The sequence below is a fragment of the Oncorhynchus masou genome, chromosome 13 (genome assembly GCF_036934945.1).
Source record: "Oncorhynchus masou masou isolate Uvic2021 chromosome 13, UVic_Omas_1.1, whole genome shotgun sequence".
NCBI classification, from domain to species: Eukaryota; Metazoa; Chordata; class Actinopteri; order Salmoniformes; family Salmonidae; genus Oncorhynchus; species Oncorhynchus masou.
This window is the reverse complement of record NC_088224.1, coordinates 63,325,746-63,349,824: the sequence shown is the minus strand read 5'-3', so window position 1 is coordinate 63,349,824 and position 24,079 is coordinate 63,325,746. Positions and strand designations below refer to the sequence as shown.

Here is a 24,079-nt window from a genome sequence, read left to right as displayed (position 1 = left end):
TGTTTAAATCTGACACAGCGGCGGGATTAAGAAGAAGTTAAGCTTTATTTTGATGTATAACACTTATATTTCGTGAATGTTGAATATTGATATTCCTGTAGTTTAAATTTGGCGCTCTGCAATTTCACTGGATGTTGTCAAATCGATCCCGCTAAAGGGATTTGCGCGTGAAGGGATCACTAAGAGGTTACAAAAGCTAGCCTTAGCTTTCCTAACCGACTGTGTATATTGGTTCCTGACTTCCCTGAAAAGTTGCATTATCGCGGGGGCTACTCGATGCTAATGCAGAACGCCACAGATGTTTTTGTGCTGGTCAAGATAGCAGTCAAGTCTAGGGTGAACTGCATTGGTTGACATGACTGATCAGTGGCTCAATGCTATAGATAATGGCAAATTTGTAGGTGTACTATTTTTAGATTTCAGTGCAGCATTTGATTTAGTGGATCATTAAATCATTTTGACAAAATGAATGCATTATGGTTTTAAGGAGATAGCATTGAATTGGGTACAGTCATATCTAACTGAGAGGAAACAGTCCACCTATATCAATGGTTCATTTTCTTCCCCTAATGTGTTAAACTGTGGAATACCGCAGGGCAGCTGCCTTGGGCCACTTCTTTATTTAATATATACCAACGACCTTCCCTATGCCTTGGTTGAAACTCAATCTACTATATTTGCAGATGATACTACAATTTATGCAGCAAGACAATCGGTTCAACAGGTACAGCAGGCTTTACAAGGAGATTTGGAGAATGTCAGGAAGTGGGTTTGCCAAAACAAACAACTTGTTTTAAACACCAAGAAAACCAAAGTTATGTTGGTCTGTTCAACTAGGAAAAGGCCAAAACAGCATGGGATCCAATTAAGTATGGGAGGAGTACAAATTGAAGAAGTGGCAGAAACCAAACTACTGGGAGTGCAGCTAGACAACTGCTTATCATGGTCGTCTCAAATAACTAATCTATGTAAAAAAAAAAAATATTAAAACAGCATTCATAATCAGAAGGGTAGCTAAATATTTACCTGGAAAAGTTCTTCAGCAAATAACACAAGCATTAATTGAGAGTCAGGTGAACTACTGTTCGGTGGTCTGGGGAAATGCATCATCAAGAGAAGTTAGGAGACTGCAGAATGCACAGAATAAAGCAGCAAGGATTGTTTTAAGGTGAAGATATGGTTCTTCTGTTGCAGTCATGCGCTGTGTTCTTGGTCGGGTCATCAATCGACAAGTTAATTGAAAAAAACATGCTTATTTTATAATATACATAATTTAAAACTGCCAAGTTCTATTCACAACGGTATTCATTTGGTAAGAGACAGACATTCTGTAAATACTAGGAATAGATTGTCCACCATCTATGTGTTATCCAGACAGAAAAGAGAAATAGGAAAAAGAACATTTCGATTTAGAGCAATACAGAAATGGAATAAATTAACTGAGCAAACTAGAAACCTTTCAATATATAAATGTAAACATTATTTTAAAACAATTTAAATGTAGTATATAGAAATGTTGTGGGATTATAGTAGATGAAGAATCAATATTTTTTTAGATTGAGTATTTATTGGGTCATTATGCTAGTATTATGTATGTTTGTAATAGTGTGTTATATGTGAAAGTGTGTTTGTATTATAAATTGTATTTTAATGTTTAAGGACTCTTGGAAGATTAGTCCAAATGGGGACTAAAAGAGATCAAAATCAAATCAAACCATGGGCTATATCTGTTCTTAGTTCTACATTTTTTGAATGGAGCATGCTTATTTAAGATGGTGAGGAAAGCACTTTTAAAGAGCAACCAGGCATCCTCTACTGACGGGATGAGGTCAATATCCTTCCAGGATACCCTGGCCAGGTTGATTAGAAAGTCCTGCATGTTTTAGGGAGCGTTTGACTGTGATGAGGGGTGGTCGTTTGACCGCGGACCCATTATGGAAGGGCAGTGAGGCAGTCTCTGAGATCCTGGTTGAAGACAGCAGAGGTGTATTTAGAGGGCAAATTGGTCAGGATTTTATCTATGACGGTGCCCATGGTTACGGATTTAGGGTTGTATCTGGTAGGTTCCTTGATAATTTGTGTGAGATTGAGGGCGTCTAGATTAGATTCTAGGATGGCTGGGGTGTTAAGCATATCCCAGTTTAGGTCATCTAACAGTATGAATTCTGAAGATAGATGGGGGGCAATCAATTCACATATGGTGTCCAGGGCACAGCTGGGGGCTGAGGGGGGTCTATAACAAGCAGAAACAGTGAGAGACTTGTTTCTGGAAAGGTGGATTAAAAATAAATAAAAAAGTAGAAGCTCAAATTGTTTGGACACAGATCTGGATTGTATGACAGAACGGCTAAAGGCTATAAGTACGACTAAAGGCTATAAGAACTGGTCGTCTAGTGCGTTCGGAACAGAGAGTAAAAGGAGCAGATTTCTGGGCGATCGATTTCTGATGGATCGGCGGGGCTCCATGTCGGCAGTGGGTCCAGGCCAATTGGCAGGAGAGGTATTGTAGCACAAAATTGAGAGAGAGAATTGTTTCTGGAAAGGTGTATTTTTAAAGTAGAAGCTCGAATTGTTTGGGCACAGACCTGGATTGTATGACAGAACTCTGCAGGCGATCTCTGCAGTAAATTGCAACTCCACCCCCTTCGGCAATTCTATCTTGTTGGAAAATGTTGTAGTTGGGGATGGAAATTTCAGGATTTTTGGTGGCCTTCCTAAGCCAGGATTCAGACACGGCTAGGACATCAGGGTTGGCGGTGTGTGCTACATCAGTGAATAAAACAAACTTGGGGAGGAGGCTTCTGATGTTAAAATGCATGAAACCAAGGCTTTTACGGTTACAGAAGTCAACAAATGAGAGTGCCTGGGGAATGGGAGTGGTGCGGTGGGCTGCAGGGCCTGGGTTAACCTCTACATCACCAGAGGAACAGACTGTAAGAACTGGTCGTCTTGTGCGTTCGGAACAGAGAGTAAAAGGAGCAGATTTCTGGGCGTGGAAGAATATTCAAGGCATAATGTACAGACAAGGGTATGGTACGATGTGAGTTGGGCAGGGCTGGATGCTCTACAGTGAAATAAGACAATAGTCACTAACCAAAACAGCAATAGACAAGGCATATTGACATTAGGGAGAGACGTATGTAGCCGAGTGATCATAGGGTCCAATGAGTAGCAATAGGTGAGTCAGGAAGCCGATTCAGTAGTCGCTACTACGCTAGGCGAGCTGGAGATATGGCGATTCAGACAGCTAGCAGGCCGGGGCTAGCAGATGGGCCTTCGGCAACAGAAGAGCCTGTTGAAACCAGCTCCGATGATTATGTCGGCGGGCCAGTTGTGATGGATCGGCGGGGCTCCATGTCGGCAGTAAAGGGTCCAGGCCAATTGGCATAAGAGGTATTGTAGCCCAAGAATTAGCTGGTGGACCTCTTCGGCTGGCCGGAAGATAGGCCTAGCTCGAGGCTAGCTCAAGGCTAACAGGTTCTTGCTTTGGGACAGAGACGTAAGCCAGGAGTAGCCAGTCGGAATGCAGCTAGCTAGCTGCGATGATCCAGTGTAAAGGTTCAGAGCTTGTTGTAGGAATCTGGAGATGCGGTAGAGAACAAGTAGTCCGATATGTTCTGGGTTGATATCGCTCTGTGTAGACTGGCAGGTATTTACCGAGCTGAGGCTGGCTAGAGTCCGAGTTAGCGGTGAAGACCGTTAGTTAGCTAGCTAGTTAGCTGGCTTGCTGCTGATGGGGGTTCCTGTTCTAACGTATAAAAATAGCAGATCCGTACCACATTGGGTGAGGCGGATTGCAGGAGAGTATATTGAGTCCGTAGATGGAAAGTGAGATTAAAATGTATACAAAAAGAGAACAATATTTTACATGGGACAGGACGGGAAAAGACAAAACACACATCCGACTGCTACGCCATCTTGGTTATTGTCTTACTGAATAGTTTCCTATTGCCAGGGTTAAAATGCGGCGTATTAAGACACCTATTCCTTATGTAGTGCACTAGTTTTTACCAAGGGCTGAGAATAAGGTGACACTTGAGTTTTACACACATAGATACTCTCCCCACAGGTGACTGGTTACACAAAACAACAGTGAAAAGTGGATCAATGTGCTTGTGTGAATATGCATTCATGCAAGCGTGTGTGTTTGTGTGTGTGTGTCTCTCTCGCTCTCTGAGACAGTGGGCAGACAGAGGGTCTGAGCGTGAGTGTGATCAAGGAAGCTCAGACTGTGTGGTGCCATGGGACATTTCAAAGCAGATCTTTAATGGGCTTGACTCTTGGTTCTGTTTAATAGTGTGTAATTTAATGCAGTGGGCCAGGCTTTATTATAAAGAGATGTACATCATTTTACTCCCAAAGAGCCCTTGACATTTTTCTACTCCCTCTTAAAGATTGTTTTATCTTCAGATATTGTTTTAGGTTTGGCAGACTGTTGTATGTGTGTGTTTTGTATGATGGATTGCCCTTGGAGAGGGGTGGTCAAGGGAGGGTTGGTCTGTATGGTGTCAACACCCAGCCCGCTCCCCCTTGGCGAGGTGTTCTAAATGGGGTCAGCTCGTCCCTACGGCCCCTCTCCATAGCTGGGAGTTCCAGCTTAGATCCTCAACCCCAGCTCCTTACCTCCTCACCCCCAGCACGACAAAGTACATCTCAGAACGCCCTGCCCTGCTCAGCCATGCCATTTCAACACAGCCCTGCACAGTCCAACCTACCAACCCAGATCACAAAACCCAACACAGCCCAATGACTACAGCCCCAGCTCCAACCCCCTGTGAGGGGGGCCTGGATCACTGCAGAATGATGTTTACAACTATTCCTAATCTGCTGAGAGATTGATGGGCCCCCCTCCACCTCTCCCTCTTCCTCCTCCTCCCCAACACATGGATTACTTTTAGCCTCTCTTTCTCTTACACTACTTACAAGAATAATGACACAGCTGTGACACTAGATACAGTAATAATAACAGTGAAAAATATGAGCATCTTTCTCCTTGTTTGTGGATGTCTGCAGAGAACAGGGCATGAGTGCTGGATTCCATGGATGTCTGTGTCTTCACACACACTTTATTGTGCTTGCTGTTTGTTTGGTGCTCCTTGCGACTGGCAGAGTTTGGGGAATAGAGAGAGAGTGTGTACAGGAAATGCTCTATGGGTCTTCTAATGGTCCGACTCCCTCAGAGTGCGTGAATCAGATGGAGATGCTATGCTGCTATTTTTTAACCTCTCTCATCAACCCTGTCCAGTGGATCGACAAAATATGCTTGAGTTATGATGCCATCGAGTGTGTGCGTCAAATCTCATCTAATTTTATTGGTCACACACATATTTAGCAGATGTTATTGTGCATGTAGCGAAATTCTTGTGCTCCTAACTCCAACAGTACAGTAATATCTAGCCATTCACAACAATACACACACATCTAAAAGTAAAGGAATGGATTTAAGAAATATAGAAATATTAGGACAAGCAATGTCAGAGTGGCAGTGATCGTATCCCTGAGCTGACAAAGTAAAAATCTGTCGTTCTACCCATGATCAGTTAACCCAGTTCCCCGGGCGCAGAAGATGTGGATGTTGATTTAAGGCAGCCCCCCCCCCCACACACACACACACACACCTGTCTGATTCAGAGGGGTTGGGTTAAATGCAGAAGACACATTTCAGTTGAATACATTCAGTTGTATTGAAGAGGTATCTGCTTTTCCCTAATGTATAACTGACTAAAATAGAGTAGGATAGTATGCAGTATATACATATTAGATGAGTAAAGGAGTATGTAAACATATTCTTTTTTATCTCACCTTTATTTAACCAGGTAGGCTAGTTGAGAACAAGTTGTCATTTACAACTGCGACCTGACCAAGATAAAGCATAGCAGTGCGACACAAATAACAACACAAGTTACACATGGAATAAACAAACGTACAGTCAATAACACAATAGAAAAAAAGAAAGTCTGTATACAGTGTGTGCAAATGGCATGAGGAGGTAAGGCAATAAATAGGCCATAGTAGCGAAGTAATTACAGTTTAGCAAATTAACACTGGAGTGATAGATGAGCAGATGATGATGTGCAAGTAGAAATACTGGTGTGCAAAAGAGCAGAAAAGTAAATTAAAACAATATGGGGATGCGGTAGGTAGATTGGGTGGACTATTTACAGATGGGCTATGTACAGCTGCAGCAATCGGTTAGCTGCTCAGATAGCTGATGTTTAAAGTTAGTGAGGGAAATATGTCTCCAGCTTCAGCGATTTTTGCAATTCGTTCTAGTCATTGGCAGCAGAGAACTGGAAGGAAAGGCGGGTGGGTGTTGGCTTTGGGGACGACCAGTGAAATATACCTGCTGGAGTGCGTGCTACGGGTGGGTGTTGTTATCGTGACCAGTGAGCTGAGATAAGGCGGCGCTTTACCTGGCATAGACTTATAGATGACCTGGAGCAAGTGGGTCTGGTTACGAATATGTAGCGAGGCCAGCCAACTAGAGAATACAGGTCTCAGTGGTGGGTGGTATGAGGGGCTTTGGTGACAAAGAGGATGGCACTGTGATCGACTGCATCAAATTTGCTGAGTAGAGTATTGGAAGCCGAAGTTGAGGATTGGTAGGATAGTCAGTTTTACGAGGGTATGTTTGGCGGCATGAGAGAAGGAGGCTTTGTTGCGAAATAGGAAGCCGATTCTAGATGTAATTTTGGATTGGAGATGTTTAATATGAGTCTGGAAAGAGAGTTTACAGTCTAGCCAGACACATAGGTATTTGTTGTCAGAACCGTCCAGAGTAGTGATGCCAGTCGGGCGGGCAGCAAACGGTTATTAAAGTGACTAGTGTTCCATTATTAAAGTGACCAGTGATTCCATGTCTGTCTATGTAGCGCAGCAGCCTCTAAGGTGCAGGCTTGAGTAACCGGGTGGTATCCGGCTAGTGATGGCTGTTTAACAGTCTGATGGCCTTGAGATAGAAGCTGTTTTTCAGTCTCTCGGTCCCAGCTTTGATGCATCTGTACTGACCTCACCTTCTGGACTGTAGCGGGGTGAACAGGCAGTGGCTCGGGTGGTTGATGTCCTTGACGATCTTTTTGGCCTTACTGTGACATCGGTGCTGTAGGTGTCTTGAAGGGCAGTCAGTGTGCCCCCGGTGATGTGTTGGGCAGACCTCACCCCCCTCTGGAGAGCCCTGCAGTTGCGGGCAGTGCTGTTGTCGTACCAGGCGGTGATTCAGCCCGACAAGATGCTCTTAATTGTGAATCTGTAAAAGTTTCTTCAGCCTCCTGAGGTGGAAGAGGCGCTGTTGCGACTTCTTCACCACACTGTCTGTGTGGGAGGACCATTTCAGTTTGTCCGTGATGTGTACACCAAGGAACTTTAAGCTTTTCACCTTCTCCACTGCGGTCCCGTCGATGTGGATAGGGGCGTGCTCCCCCTGCTGTTTCCTGAAGTCCACGTACGCACGTTCGTGCTTGTGTGTGCACGTGTGTGTGTGTCTGTCCATGTGTATGTTGATGTGGGGGGAGTGTGTAGGGATTTACACCCCATACCTGCCCTGCCAGGTCGTCTCTCAGGAACACTGAGGCTAACTGAAGCCAGCTGGGCTCGTCAAGCAGCCAGCTAGCCAGTAGCCACACTGATTTATCATGTTAGCCAAGCTATAGGCTAGCCACAATGGGTAGCTAATAGCTATAGGTTAGCCAAATGCTAGCCACGTTGATTTATAGAATTAGCCACTCTGGCAATGTTAGACCCAAGCTAATGATAGTCTAGTGTTGGCTTAACTTAGACTTTATTATCTTCAGAGAAAGACAGCGGGTTTAAACTATGATTTAAAGAAAAACCACACGTGCACTTGCTCTCTCCCTCTTTCTCACTCTGTCCCCCTCCTTTATACTCTCTCTCTTCAGAGGGCGGGAGGGCTTCAGAGGGGGAGGGCTTGGGAGATGGGGGACATGCCACCCTGCCGAAAGCGTGTTGTGAGGAGAAGCAGACCTGTCTGCAGCAGTCAGTGCAGACATATTTAATGTGCCTGATGTAATGGGGCTGAATCAGCAGATAGCTCCGCTGGGAGCCATTAGCCCAAACGTGTCATTAACCCCTTCCAGGCCCCAGCCCAGTCCCCTCTGCAGTCCCAGCCCCAAGTACTGCTCCAGGTGGAGAGGACACAGGGTAGGGGTGAATGGAGGACCGATCTGTCTCTCTCTTTCGATTTTTCTCTTTGTCTCTTCCTTTCTAGGTATCCCCCCTTCCTCCAACCCGCCAAAAAACTGAGGGAGAGGGTGAGGGAAGGAAAGAGAGAGAGAGAAGTTTGCCTCTCTGGCTGCTGCTGTAGTGAGGTTGGGGGTTTGAGGAGTTACCGCCTCCTTGCCTTTCAGATCAGTTTGAAGTATTTTTTTCCCTGCAGCTCGCTGTAGCCCGTTACAGCAGTTGAGAGAAGCAGCAGGCTCACAACACCTGCCAATCTTAATGCCAAACGTATGTGCAGTGAAACGGAGAGGGAGGGAGAGACGGGGGGATGAAGGAAGGAGGGAGGCAGGGAGGGAGCAAATGTTCCCTAAAGAGGGTGGCGGTGTTGTCTGACTGGTCTGTAGTCTGTGTGTGTAAGAGAGAGAGAGGGCTTGTGTTTTAGTGAGTGACTGAGTTTATCTTCTTGTGTGTCTGTGTTAGTGTATTTATGCCTGCGTGTGTAGGTTGTTGCATATAGATTGTGTTACTTTCACAAATTGTACTTGGTAGTAACACCATCTCAGAGTCTTTTCTCCTCATTCCAGTGCAGCTAACCCATGACCATAAGAGGCTGAAGAGTGTGTGGGGTGTGATTTATTTTAACACACACTTGTTAAATCTCTAGACAGGTGTGTATCCCTTACTCCTCTGAATGATCAAGTGTATCAGATTGGGTCGCCACCTGTGTGTGTGTGGTCAGTAGGAGGTTCTGTCTATATCTCAGGTCCACATGTGTATACATAGCAGTGTGGGGTGTATAGTGTTATTCAGCAGTGTGTGTGTATAGTGCTATGGAGCAGTTTACCGCCTGCTTCTCCCTACCACCGCTCAGATAGTTGTATGCTCAGTCAGACTATATGTAACGCAGGACACGCTAGATAATATCTAGTAATATCATCAACCATGTGTAGTTAATTAGTGACTATGATAGATTGATTTTTATAAGATCAGTTTAATGCTAGCGAGCAACTTACCTTGGCTTACTGCATTCGCGTAACATGCAGTCTCCTTGTGGAGTGCAACGAGAGAGAGGCAGGTCGTTATTGCGTTGGACTAGTTAACTGTAAGGTTGCAAGATTGGATCCCCGAGCTGACAAGGTGAAAATCTGTCGTTCTGCCCCTGAACGAGGCAGTTAACCCACCATTCCTAGGCTGTCATTGAAAATAAGAATGTGTTCTTAACTGACTTGCCTAGTTAAATAAAGGTATAAATAAATGTAAAAAAATTATTTAAAATAAAATACAAATCTGCAAATCGGTGCCCAAAAATACTGATTTCCGATTGTTATGAAAACTTGATATCGGCCCAAATTAATCGGCCATTCCGATTAATCGGTCGACCTCTAGTGTGTATGGTGTATAGTGCTATGGAGCAGTGTGTGTGTATAGTGCTATGGAGCAGGGTGTGTGTATGGTGTATAGTGCTATGGAGCAGTGTGTGTTGGGTGTATAGTGCTATGCAGCAGTATGTGTGTATGGTGTATAGTGCTATGCATCAGTATGTGTGTATGGTGTATAGTGCTATGGAGCAGTGTGTGTGTAGGTTGTATAGTACGATGCAGCAGTGTGTGTATGGTGGTATGGAGTAGTGTGTGTGTGTGTGTGTGTGTGTGTGTGTGTGTGTGTGTGTGTGTGTGTGTGTGTGTGTGTGTGTGTGTGTGTGTGTGTGTGTATGTATGGTGGTATGGAGTAGTGTGTGTGTAGGGTGTATAGTGCTATGGAGCAGTGTGTGTAGTGCTATGGATCAGTGTGTATGTATGGTGTATAGTGCTATGGATCAGTGTGTGTGTATGGTGTATAGTGCTATGGAGCAGTGTGTGTAGGGTGTATAGTGCTATGGAGCAGTGTGTGTAGGGTGTATAGTGCTATGGAGCAGTGTGTGTAGGGTGTATAGTGCTATGGATCAGTGTGTGTATAGTGCTATGGAGCAGTGTGTGTTGGGTGTATAGTGATATGCAGTAGTGTGTGTATGGTGTATAGTACTATGGAGCAGTGTGTGGTGTAGGGTGTATAGTGCTATGGAGCAGTGTGTGTGTATAATGCTATGGAGCAGTGTGTGTGTAGGGTGTATAGTGCTATGGAGCAGTGTGTGTGTAGTGCTATGGACCAGTGTGTGTGTATAATGCTATGGACCAGTGTGTGTGTATAATGCTATGGAGCAGTGTGTGTGTATAATGCTATGGAGCAGTGTGTGTGTGTAGTGCTATGGAGCAGTGTGTGTGTATAATGCTATGGACCAGTGTGTGTGTATAATGCTATGGAGCAGTGTGTGTGTATAGTGCTATGGAGCAGTGTGTAGGGTGTATAGTGCTATGGAGCAGTGTGTAGGGTGTATAGTGCTATGGAGCAGTGTGTAGGGTGTATAGTGCTATGGAGCAGTGTGTGTGTAGGGTGTATAGTGCTATGGAGCAGTGTGTAGGGTGTATAGTGCTATGGAGCAGTGTGTAGGGTGTTTAGTGCTATGGAGCAGTGTGTAGGGTGTATAGTGCTATGGAGCAGTGTGTGTGTAGGGTGTATAGTGCTATGCAGCAGTGTGTGTATGGTGGTATGGAGCAGTGTGTGTGTGTGTGTGTAGGGTGTATAGTGCTATGGAGCATTGTGTGTAGTGCTATGGATCAGTGTGTGTGTGTAGGGTGTATAGTGCAATGGAGCAGTGTGTGTATGGTGCTATGGAGCCGTGTGTGTGTATGGTGTATAGTGCTATGGAGCAGTGTGTATATGATGTATAGTGCTATGGAGCGGTGTGTGTGTGTATAGTGCTATGGAGCCGTGTGTGTGTATGGTGTATAGTGCTATGGAGCAGTGTGTGTAGGGTGGTATGGAGTAGTGTGTGTGTGTATGGTGGTATGGAGTAGTGTGTGTGTGTAGGGTGTATAGTGCTATGGAGCAGTGTGTGTGTAGATTGTATAGTGCTATGCAGCAGTGTGTGTATGGTGGTATGGAGTAGTGTGTGTGTGTGTATGGTGGTATGGAGTAGTGTGTGTGTGTGTAGGGTGTATAGTGCTATGGAGCAGTGTGTGTGTACGGTGTATAGTGCTATGGAGCAGTGCTTGTGTATGGTGTATAGTGCTATGGAGCAGTGTGTGTGTATAGTGCTATGGAGCAGTGTGTGTGTAGGGTGTATAGTGCTATGGAGCAGTGTGTGTAGGGTGTATAGTGCTATAGAGCAGTGTGTGTAGGGTGTATAGTGCTATGGAGCAGTGTGTGTATGGTGTATAGTGCTATGGAGCAGTGTGTGTGTAGGGTGTATACTGCTATGGAGCAGTGTGTGTGTGTGTGTGTATGGTGTATAGTGCTATGGAGCAGTGTGTGTGTAGGGTGTATAGTGCTATGGAGCAGTGTGTGTGTAGTGCTATGGAGCAGTGTGTGTGTAGGGTGTATAGTGCAATGGAGCAGTGTGTGTGTATAATGCTATGGAGCAGTGTGTGTGTAGGGTGTATAGTGCTATGGAGCAGTGTGTGTGTATAGTGCTATGGAGCAGTGTGGGTGTAGGGTGTATAGTGCAATGGAGCAGTGTGTGTGTGTATCGTGCTATGGAGCACTGTGTGTATAGGGTGTATAATGCTATGGAGCAGTGTGTGTGTATAGTGCTATGGAGCAGTGTGTGTGTATAGTGCTATGGAGCAGTGTGTGTGTATAGTGCTATGGAGCAGTGTGTGTAGGGTGTATAGTGCTATGGTGCAGTGTGTGTTTAGTGCTATGGAGCAGTGTGTGTATGGTGTATAGTGCTATGGAGCAGTGTGTGTATAGGGTGTATAATGCTATGGAGCAGTGTGTGTGTATAGTGCTATGGAGCAGTGTGTGTGTATAGTGCTATGGAGCAGTGTGTGTGTATAGTGCTATGGAGCAGTGTGTGTATAGGGTGTATAATGCTATGGAGCAGTGTGTGTGTATAGTGCTATGGAGCAGTGTGTGTGTATAGTGCTATGGAGCAGTGTGTGTAGGGTGTATAGTGCTATGGTGCAGTGTGTGTTTAGTGCTATGGAGCAGTGTGTGTAGGGTGTATAGTGCTATGGTGCAGTGTGTGTATAGGGTGTATAATGCTATGGAGCAGTGTGTGTAGGGTGTATAGTGCTATGGAGCAGTGTGTGTGTGTGTATGGTGTATAGTGCTATGGAGCAGTGTGTGTGTAGTGCTATGGAGCAGTGTGTGTGTAGTGCTATGGAGCATTGTGTGTGTAGTGCTATGGAGTAGGGTGTGTAGTGCTATGGAACAGTGTGTGTAGGGTGTATAGTGCTATGGAGCAGTGTGTGTGGATAGTGCTATGGATCAGTGTGGGTGTAGGGTGTATAGTGCAATGGAGCAGTGTGTGTGTATATTGCTATGGAGCAGTGTGTGTAGGGTGTATAGTACTATGGAGCAGTGTGGGTGTAGGGTGTATAGTGCAATGGAGCAGTGTGTGTGTATAGTGCTATGGAGCAGTGTGTGTGTAGGGTGTATAGTGCTATGGAGCAGTGTGTGTATAGTGTTACGCTGCTGTGTGCTGTCTGTGTGTAAGAGCCAAGGGTCTCTTCCTCTCTCTTTCCCCCCAGAGCAGAGCTTCACGTCATGTCTGTCACCTTTCCTCTGGCCACAAAGCTGCCCATTATAGACAAGGCTCAGTGACCAGAGCAGACCCTTACCAGCACCCCTCCGCCTTTCTCCTTCACAGAGCTCTACCCTTCTCCTGCTGCCCCCCCCCATGTTTCCAGTGTGATTGTGAATGTCCGAGCTGGTCCAGTGTTCTCCAGGAGTGAGCAGAGTGGTTGGAGCAAGGCCAGGATCATCCCTTTTGGCTCCAATAAAACTAGTCAGCAAATCTGCTGCTGACTGATCCGCCTCCATCGCTCCTCTCATCCCCTTTCAGCCCTTATATCCCTCCTCTCATCCTTCTCTCCCTTTCCCTCGCTCCTCTCTTCCCTCTCTCACCCCTTTCACTCATCTCCCTATGGCTGAAGCTTTATGGTTGTCTATAGCTGAAGCTCTCTGGTTGTCTATGGCTGAAGCTCTCTGGTTGTCTATGCCTGAAGCTCTCTCTGGTTGTCTATGGCTGAAGCTCTCTTTGGTCGTCTATGGCTGAAGCTCTCTCTGGTTGTCTATGGCTGAAGCTCTCTGGTTGTCTATGGCTGAAGCTCTCTCTGGTTGTCTATGGCTGAAGCTCTCTGGTTGTCTATAGCTGAAGCTCTCTGGTTGTCTATGGCTGAAGCTCTCTGGTTGTCTATGGCTGAAGCTCTCTCTGGTTGTCTATGGCTGAAGCTCTCTCTGGTTGTCTATGGCTGAAGCTCTCTGGTTGTCTATGGCTGAAGCTCTCTGGTTGTCTATGGCTGAAGCTCTCTGGTCGACTATGGCCGAAGCGCTCTTTGGTCGTCTACGGCCGAAGCTCTCTTTGGTCGTCTACGGCCGAAGCTCTCTGGTCGTCTATTGCAGAAGCTTTCTGGTAGTCTATGGCTGAAGCTCTCTTTGGTCGTCTATGGCTGAAGCGCTCTTTGGTCGTCTATGGCTGAAGCGCTCTTTGGTCGTCTATGGCTGAAGCGCTCTTTGGTCGTCTATGGCTGAAGCGCTCTTTGGTCGTCTATGGCTGAAGCTCTCTTTGGTCGTCTATGGCTGAAGCTCTCTTTGGTCGTCTATGGCTGAAGCTCTCTTTGGTCGTCTATGGCTGAAGCGCTCTTTGGTCGTCTATGGCTGAAGCGCTCTTTGGTCGTCTATGGCTGAAGCTGTCTTTGGTCGTCTATGGCTGAAGCTCTCTTTGGTCGTCTATGGCTGAAGCGCTCTTTGGTCGTCTATGGCTGAAGCGCTCTTTGGTCGTCTATGGCTGAAGCGCTCTTTGGTCGTCTATGGCTGAAGCGCTCTTTGGTCGTCTATGGCTGAAGCGCTCTTTGGTCGTCTATGGCTGAAGCGCTCTTTGGTCGTCTATGGCTGAAGCTGTCTATGACTGACGTGCTTGATGGTTTTCCATGGCTCCCTTTGGTTGTCAATGGCTGATGCGCTCGACGGTTGAATATGGATGAGGCTCCCTATGGTTGTCTATGGCTGCAGGTCTCTATGGTTGTCTATGGCTGCAGGTCTCTATGGTTGTCTATGGCTGCAGGTCTCTATGGTTGTCTATGGCTGCAGGTCTCTATGGTTGTCTATGGCTGCAGGTCTCTATGGTTGTCTATGGCTGCAGGTCTCTATGGTTGTCTATGGCTGCAGGTCTCTATGGTTGTCTATGGCTGCAGGTCTCTATGGTTGTCTATGGCTGCAGGTCTCTATGGTTGTCTATGGCTGAGGCCTTCCTGACACTGAACTCTGGTTGAGAGCAGAGAGTCCTGGAGTGGAGCTCTGTGGCCCAGAGGTGAACCAGCACTGCTCCAGGTCTGGACAGGTCCTGATTTACTCCTGCAGTCTGGAGACAGTATGTCGACAGAGCTGTGCTGTGGAGTGGACCCCTGGATCTTAAAGAGGGCCATAATTGGACTCTGTGCTTTTGGGAAACGCTTGCTACAGTACTACCTAATGCTGACACCTTTTGTGAGAGGGAGTTACGAAAGAGAGAGAGAGATAGTGGGGTTAATTCTGGGGAAAGATAAAGGTAGAGAGAGGAGAGTGAAAGGGAGGTTTTTCATGGTGTGGGGGAGGCAGGTAGGAAGAGGTAGAGTAGCCTCTTCTCTCAGGACAGCTACAGGACTCCCCCCAGTGTCCCATACTTACTCATTGCCTGACACTGAGAGCCCAGGGATTTTCACCTTTTAGGCACACACATAGCTGCACTCAGAAACTCACACTCTGCATTTACACACCCCACCACATGTTTTATTCACATCTAAATCTACACCCGTGTTCTCTCTTTCTCACACACAAACATACACAAACGTACGCTTGCTGCAGCAGGAGTCAAATGGCCCAATGTGTTAAAAGCATTAGGTAAGCACAAATCCAAAAGTGCTTCTCGGGCCGATATCAAGTGTCCTGCTTCATTACAGTGTGGTGTATACATTCAGCTGCATCTCTGTCCCACTCCTCTCCACCTCCTCTCCCACCTCCTCCACCTCCTCTCCCCCCTCCTCTACCTCCTCTCACCCCTACTCCACCTCCTCTCCCCCCTCCCCCACCTCCTCTCCCCCTCCTCCACCTCCTCTCACACCTCCTCTCCCCCCTCCTCCACCTCCTCTCCCCCTCCTCCACCTCCTCTCCCACCTCCTCCCCCCTCCTCCCTCCACCTCCTCTCCCCCTCCTCCACCTCCTCTCCCCCCTCCACCTCCTCTCACCCCTCCTCAACCTCCTCTCACCCCTCCTCTCCCTCCACCTCCTCTCCCCCCTCCTCCACCCCCTCTCACCCCTCCTCTCCCTCCACCTCCACCTCCTCTCCCCCCTCTTCCACCTCCTCTCACCCCTCCCCCCTCCTCCACCTCCTCTCACCCCTCCTCTCCCTCCACCTCCTCTCCTCCACCTCCTCTCCCCTGTCCTCCACTTCCTCTCCTCCACCTCCTCTCCCCCCTCCTCCACCTCCTCTCACCCCTCCTCTCCCCCCTCCTCCACCTCCTCTCACCCCTCCTCTCCCTCCACCTCCACCTCCTCTCACCCCTCCTCTACCTCCTCTCCCTCCACCTCCACCTCCTCTCCCCCCTCCTCCACCTCCTCTCCTCCACCTCCTCTCACTCTCCTCTCCCTCCACCTCCTCTCCCCTCCTCCACCTCCTCTCACCCCTCCTCTCCCTCCACCTCCTCTCCCCCCTCCTCCACCTCCTCTCACCCCTCCTCTCCTTCCACCTCCACCTCCTCTCCCCCCTCCTCCACCTCCTCCTCACCCCTCCTCCACCTCCTCTCACCCCTCCTCCACCTCCTCTCCCACCACCTCCACCTCCTCTCCCCCTCCTCCACCTCCTCTCCTCCACCTCCTCTCACCCTCCTCTCCCTCCACCTCCTCTCCCCCCTCCTCCACCTCCTCTCCTCCACCTCCTCTCCCCCCTCCTCCACCTCCTCTCCCTCCACCTCCACCTCCTCTCCCCCAGGGGAGCTCTAAAAGGGAGCGGGAGGTTTACTAAAGAGTAGATGGGGTATTATTATTTTAAGCGTGTAGGCTTTCGTTGGCGTTGGAGCCTGTCCAATCATAGTGCTGATGTTTGGATGAAAGGTATATAAAAGTACACTTCAAAGCCATGCAGCGGCCTTAATACAGCCGGACGCTGTTTATCTTTGTGGCACACACGCATATGCACACACACACACCCCAAAAAATAAGGAAAGTAATTTCTATCGCAGGATTTAAGAGGAAGGAGAGCGAGCGCGGTAGAGGTAAAAGTGCCACCTTTGATATGAGTTTAACAAGAAATCTCTTGTCCAGATTGGTAAAGAGGGGCTTTTTTTTCTTTGGCTATTTTGGGTCCTGATACAGTATTACAGGGGAGGAAGCTGACCAAGGAAATCTTCTGTGTTGACCGTTCTGTGAGAGAGAGAGAGAGAGATCAAACAGGGTGGGCTCCAACCTGCCGACTGAGACCGTATACAAAGCCACACCTCAGCACGTGAAGCCAACACAGACCTTTTCTGTGCAGCACAGCACTTGGCGTACCGTCCAGTCTCTAACAGGCAGCGCTAGGATAATGTTTGCGTTAGTCGTTTCTCACACTGCAAGCAGCCTTAGCCTTGTCAGCCACCTGCACACAGGAAAGAGCTGAGGCATAGAGGTCAGGGGTCACATACTAGACCAGAGGAGAAGGGTGAGATAGAAAATAGGGATGACTGTTAAAGCTGGTGAGCCCTGCCAACCACCTGCACACTGAAACGGGCTGAGGCAGAGGGGTCAGGGGTTAAAGGTCATCAAGGGAAAGTCATCACTGTCTTTGGCTGCCCATGGAGGAATCTCTAATGTAGACTGTGGACAACGAGAGGAGAGTGGGAAGGGGTGAAAGGAGGTGGGGAGGAGTAAAAGAGAGGTTAGATAGGGGTACAGAGACAGGGTAGTGAGGGGTAAAGAGAGAGAGGGTGGAGAAAGTAGGGTAAAGAGCGAAGGTCGAGACTGAGTGGGGAAGCAGGAGAGTTCCCTTTCACACTCCAGTCCTGGTTCTTGTGTAGCAAACTGTTTAAGTGTGGCATTGCTAATCTGGCCTCTCCATTAGTCAAGCCCCAAATCATCCATCAACACGGAGATCTCTCTCACACACATATACCCCAACAGGTTGAGAAAACAACTGTAAGCCCAAACTATCTCAACTCAATCATAAGCCCTCTTGACAGGCTGGATTTCTAAACCAGAAGCCCAATAACAGAATAGGCTTTGTGTGATACTCTGCAGAATGCTAAGAGAGAGGAGAGAGAGCAGTGAGAGAAGAAAAGAGGGCAAAGGGATGTCTTGGAGAGAGAGAGCGGGGGGAGAACATTGTAAAAGCCACAGAGGAGTGTTTTTCTAGTGGCCTTTGTGAGTAACGTCCTGTGTTGTCGCGGTGGTGTGTTCCAAACGGCAGGCTGGGGAGATGGTAGGAGTTGCAGCCTCTCTTCTCAGCTGTCTCGATGGGTGTCATTGACTCCCACCGACACACCAAAAAAAAAACTACACCCCCAAGACACACACACACACACACACAGCAACCCCCCACCACCTCCCTCCCCTAAAACAGAAAAGGAAAATGGAACTTTAAAAGTGAAGGAAAAGTTTGGGGTAATCACTCTTCGGCTCTTGGTTGTGTGCTCATGCGACCCCCCCCCCCCCCATAACTCTGGCTGGTTGTAATAGATGAGGATAGCAGAGTGCATGTTTACGAGCGCGAGTGCTGGACTTGGCAGGCCTGAGTGCTCCTTCAGTGTCTCACAGTTCATCACAGCTCAGTGACTGGGCCCTGACTCAACCCATGTCTCTTACACACAGTTTACATGGGGGGGGGGGGGGGGCTGTCATGCACCCAACCAAACCCCCCACTACCCCATACTGCACCTATCCCTGTTCACCCCCAGCCCTCTCTATCCCTAACCTCCCTGGTTTACTGTACCCCTACCTCGTATACTCCTTTGTGGCTGCACATGTTTCTGTCTTATTCTTTGAAATTGCGCATTAAGTGTCTCTCTTTGACGCTCTCTCGCTTTACCTCTCTCTCTTTGTCACTGTCTTGCGCTCTCTCTCTTTGTCTCTCTCTATAGTGGTCGTATGCATTGGAGAAGCCTAACACTGGCAGTGTGTTCAGCCTGGCCTGGTCGGCAGACGGGACACAGCTCGCGGGGGCTTGTGGGAACGGACACGTCATCTTCGCCCACGTGGTGGAGCAGCGCTGGGAGTGGAGGAGCTTCGAGATCACCCTCACCAAGAGGAGGACCATGCAGGTAGAACACACAGATCACCCTCACCAAGAGGAGGGCCATGCAGGTAGAACACACAGATCACCCTCACCAAGAGGAGGACCATGCAGGTAGAACACACAGATCACCCTCACCAAGAGGAGGACCATGCAGGTAGAACACACACACATATCACCCTCACCAAGAGGAGGACCATGCAGGTAGAACACACAGATCACCCTCACCAAGAGGAGGACCATGCAGGTAGAACACACAGATCACCCTCACCAAGAGGAGGACCATGCAGGTAGAACACACAGATCACCCTCACCAAGAGGAGGACCATGCAGGTAGAACACACAGATCACCCTCACCAAGAGGAGGACCATGCAGGTAGAACACACAGATCACCCTCACCAAGAGGAGGACCATGCAGGTAGAACACACAGATCACCCTCACCAAGAGGAGGACCATGCAGGTAGAACACACAGATCACCCTCACCAAGAGGAAGACCATGCAGGTAGAACACACAGATCACCCTCACCAAGAGGAGGACCATGCAGGTAGAACACACAGATCACCCTCACCAAGAGGAGGACCATGCAGGTAGAACACACAGATCACCCTCACCAAGAGGAGGACCATGCAGGTAGAACACACAGATCACCCTCACCAAGAGGAGGACCATGCAGGTGTTTCAGGTTCCTTTTGCCATATGCTTGGTTAGCCCTCCAGAAAAAGTATTCATATTTTCTTCTCTTAAGAAGCCAAACAGTCCCGAGCCTAAATGAATTAATGAGACAGCTAACTGAGGGTGAATGGGCCGGTGTGAGAGGCAGAAGCTAGTGAGGCTATTTTAAAGGGCCAGACTATTCCCCAGGCCTGGGTACTTGTGTCTATACATTATGATATAAGCCTCTCAGTGTGGACCAGTGACAATGGCCAGCCTGTATAGCAGCCTCCATCACGGAGTGTGTTTAAACTTCAGAAACCACCAGGTTGCGTTTACACGCGGTCGACACACCCCCGCGCACACACACACAGAAACGGACACACACACACACGTGGCTAAACGCATACGTGCACACTCTCCATAGACAACCCTCACTGAGCACTGTTTGCCTTAACCAAACAAACCTGTGTCTTCAGCCATTTATTTTCAGCCTTACAGGGTTTTTTCTCTCCCTCTCTTTTTTAAAAGTGCACATCTGCCAATGGTTTGTGAATCAGGCGGCGAAATTTACCACCTCGCGGTTAAACATTTTTATTCCTGGTTGTTTGGTGAGTAAATTTGGGTTGTTAGTGGGGGTTAAAGAAGGATGATGTTTAAACCCTTAAATAAATACCCACCACACCTTTTACCTGCTGGTGGGAAACCATATTCAATTCATTCACTCATTCATTCATTCACTCACAGGGAAATGTGGAAGACATTTTGTTTATCCTAACAGGTGAAAAAAGTAGAAAGGCACATGTGTTTACACACCAGGCATTTCTGTCCCCTCCTGTCCTATGCTTAGACATGGGCCGATTCCTTGTATATATCAACAGTAAATACTCTCTTGAGTTTACGTGAGTGCATCCATGCCTACTATACATCGATGAGTGTCTCAGAAAACATGTCCTGTGTGTGTATGCTATAGTCTGTTTGTTACAATTTGTTTGTTAGTATTTCAAATGATTTGTTACTCAATGTCTGTATGTGTTTATGCATGTCAAGATCTGAGCTACATCTGTATGTTTGTGTGTATGTCTGTGTCTGTGTTCCTAAACAGTCCCTCTGTCTCTCTCTCTCTGTCTCTGTCCCTCTCTCTCTCTGTCTCTCTGTCTCTGTCCCTCTCTCTCTCTCTCTCTCTCTCTCTCTCTCTCTCTGTCCCTCTCTCTCTCTGTCTCTCTCTCTCTGTCTCTCTGTCTCTCTGTCTCTGTCCCTCTCTCTCTCTCTCTCTCTCTCTCTGTCCCTCTCTCTCTCTGTCTCTCTGTCTCTCTCTCTCTCTCTCTGTCCCTCTCTCTCTGTGTCCCTCTCTCTCTCTCTCTGTCCCTCTCTCTCTCTGTCCCTCTCTCTCTGTCTCTCTCTCTGTGTCTCTGTCCCTCTCTCTCTCTCTCTCTCTCTCTCTCTATTCATCACCCAGGTGAGGAACGTGGTGAATGATGCGGGGGATGTTCTGGAGTTCAGGGACCGGGTCATCAAAGCCTCTCTGGCCCACGGTCACCTAGTGGTCACTACCTCTCTCCAGTGCTATGTCTACAGTGCTACGAACTGGAACACCCCTCTCATCTTTGACCTGAAGGAGGGGACTGTCAGCCTCATTGTACAGGCTGAGAAGTAAGTCTCTTTATCCTTCTGTCTCGCTCTCGTTATGACACTCCTCCCTCTCTTAGTTTTTCCCTTCTCATCTATCTCTGTTGCACGTATCTCTCTGTTGCGCGTATCTCTCTGTTGCGCCAATTTCTGTACCCCCTGTCCTTTTCATTCCCTCCCCCTCTTTCTCCTGCCAAACACGTGTGTGTGTGTGTGTGTGTGTGTGTGTGTGTGTGTGTGTGTGTGTGTGTGTGTGTGTGTGTGTGTGTGTGTGTGTGTGTGTGTGTGTGTGTGTGTGTGTGTGTGTGTGTGTGTGTGTGTGTGTGTGTGCGTTTGCGAGAACTGTGTGTGTGCATTTGCGAGAACTGTATGAGTGTGTCCAACTGCCTGAGGAAGTCTGACTGAGGAAGTCTGCCTGAGGAAGTCTGACTGAGGAAGTCTGACTGAGGAAGTCTGACTGCAGTGGGAAACCGAGAGAGAGAGAGACTTCTATCATCATTCTATCATTCTATCAAGCAAAATAAAGAGGATTTCAACTCCCACCATCTCAGATTGTTCTGAAATTGTTTCTGTTAGAAACAGATAAGATGCAACATGATTTTGTTGAAATATAATTTGATCTCTGAGAAATTAAGATTATTTATTGCACCCAAATTGGCCATTTTAATTTATAGGATTCATATAATATTACATTAATATAGTACCTAACATCTGATTTGGACCAAACCTTTTTTTAACAATGGGTAAGACGAGGAGTACAAAGACATGGTCAAAAGACACACATGGACCACCCACACCATACACCCTACTCCAATCCCACCCCAACAACAACTATATAGTATCTGTTCTGTATGTCTGACAAGTAGTATGTGGCTCTGAGTAATGTTTCTTCATGCTATGTAATGTATTCCCAGTGAATTTGGTGGTGGCTTTTGTTCCCTGTTCAGAGAAATGAGTCATTGCAATTTTTATTATCTTGGCTCCATCTTGCAGTTTATGCTCTCCTCTCTACCATACCCACTCTCCTCTTTGTTGCTCCCTCCTGCTTCTATCACCCCTCTCCATCTCTGTCCCTAACCCTGCTTTCTATCACCCCTCTCCATCTCTATCCCTAACCCTGCTTTCTATCACCCCTCTCCATCTCTGTCCCTAACCATGCTTTCTATCACCCCTCTCCATCTCTGTCCCTAACCCTGCTTTCTATCACCCCTCTCCATCTCTGTCCCTAACCCTGCTTTCAATCACCCCTCTCCATCTCTGTCCCTAACCCTGCTTTCTATCACTCCTCCTCGTCTTCATCTCTCCCCTTCTCCTCTTTATTTTGGCTCCTTCCTCAGACACTTCCTGTTGGTGGATGGGACGGGGGTGTATGTGTTCTCCTACGAGGGCCGTCTCATCTCCACGCCCAGATTCCCCGGCATGAGAACAGACATCCTCAACGCCCAGTCCGTTTCCCTTAGCAACGACACCATCGCCATCCGGGACAAGAGCGATGAGAAGGGTGAGTGGAACGCCAGTCGAGCTGTCCCTTCACGACCACAATACAATACCAAACTTCATTGTCCACACAGCAGGGAGAGATTTGCGCTTGGCCTCTTCCCTCAAATGACATTTACAGCCGTTAAACACATTGAAACATCAGGAGCACTTTGTCAACAAGAGGATTACACTTCACCAGGAGATAAAACGCTGGAGAAATAACTCTAGCAGGACTGGAACAATGACCGTTTGTAATCATACTCTCTCTCTCCTTCCTCCCCTGCCTCTTTTCTTTTCCTCCAGTCATCTTTCTGTTTGATGCCCTGACGGGGAAAGCCCTGGGTGACGGGAAGCCCCTGACTCACAAGGTGGGTGATTCACCAACCAACACACACCAACAGTCAGTCACAGCACACACTACACTCTCCTGTTAGTGTGCACACACCGACCTGAGACGTGCCTACATCTTAATCCCCACTGTTACATTGAGCAACCTGTTAGGATTGGGGGAGGGTAAGCTGATCCTAGATCTGTGCCTCAGGGTAGCTGTGGCACAGTGTGAGAGTAAGTGTGGCGGGTTCCAGTGACACCAACAGGCCAGGGTGAAAAGGTCAGGGAGCCAAGGGGAGAAGGCAGAGAGAAGAATTAATGGTGTTGAGGAAAAAACAAGAAACTTGATAGTTAAGAGGGACACGTACAGATTGAGGAAACTGGAGTGAGTGCATGTGTGTGAGAAAGAGATGGATGATGGAGAGAAAGGGGGAGGGTTATGGAGTAAGAATAGGATTGAAAGGGATAAAGAGAGAGGGAGTGAATTCGAGAGGGAGAAAAGGAGGAGAAGTAGCCAGGATCAGTAGTTACTGTTTGTCAGCATGGCTGTCTCTGCCAGCACTCCACAGCTCCAAGACAGAGGAGCACTGCACTGAAGCCAGCTGGCTCTGACACACACACACACACAGTCACACGCACGCACACAGTCATACATACAGTCACACACACACACTCCTGTTGGGGAGTATGGGCCAGGAGCTGTGGGGTCAGACTGCTGGCACCCCCCCACTTGCCTCCCCCATTTCTCCCTCCTGGCTCCTCTCTCCCTGTTACCTCTTTCCTCCACATCTTCCCTCTGAGTCGAGTCTCTTCCTTCTGATCTGGGCTCAATTGTTCCCTCCTAGTCCTCCTGTGTACTCAGGGCTGTACTGGGGACTAGAGAGTGTGGAGGAGGAGAGGAGAGGGCCTGTGATTTGGGTGATCATGTGTTGAGAAGAGATGTGTATCAAAAGACACTATTGTAAATGTATGTGTTATGGGGACTGGTGGGGTTTGACACTGGTGGTTCAGTTAGCCCTGTTAATGTGAACCAGGTCTCTCCCACACAACGTTCTGCCTCCCATTTCACTGTGTGTGTGTGTGTGTGTGTGTGTGTGTGTGTGTGTGTGTGTGTGTGTGTGTGTGTGTGTGTGTGTGTGTGTGTGTGTGTGTGTGTGTGTGTGTGTGTGTGTGTGTGTGTGTGTGTGTGTGTGTGTGTGTGTGTGTGTGTGTGTGTGTGTTCCAGATGGAGGTGGTGGAGATAGCTCTGGACCAGTGTGGCCCGTCCAGCGATAGGAAGATTGCGGTCATAGACAAGAACCGTGACCTGTATCTGACCGCTGTCCATCGCCTCTACAGAGAACACAACATCTGCAAGATCGGTAGGGGGGGGGGGTCGATTTCAAGCTGCTTTGTGTTGTTAAGCACCTAAAGCCTACCAGATAGATAACGTCATCCTTCTTACCATAACCCACATACACTATGGTCTACACACCATGTGTTAGTGGTTATAGTTAGTTATTCTGAGTGTTGTCAATAAGACGGTGTTG

The 24,079-nt window shown here is 47.9% G+C and overlaps 1 protein-coding gene across 2 annotated transcripts in view; it reads left to right on the top strand.

Moving 5' to 3' along the window:
- Positions 1 to 24,079, top strand: part of ift80 (intraflagellar transport 80 homolog (Chlamydomonas)) — a 72,037-nt gene that overhangs the window by 42,298 nt on the left and 5,660 nt on the right. For both annotated transcript variants that reach the window (XM_064984669.1, XM_064984668.1), the window contains exons 9-13: positions 18,306 to 18,485; positions 20,572 to 20,765; positions 22,079 to 22,242; positions 22,524 to 22,588; positions 23,776 to 23,911. In XM_064984669.1, the coding sequence (XP_064840741.1) occupies positions 18,306 to 18,485; positions 20,572 to 20,765; positions 22,079 to 22,242; positions 22,524 to 22,588; positions 23,776 to 23,911 (739 nt within the window). The remainder of the gene's footprint in view (positions 1 to 18,305; positions 18,486 to 20,571; positions 20,766 to 22,078; positions 22,243 to 22,523; positions 22,589 to 23,775; positions 23,912 to 24,079) is intronic.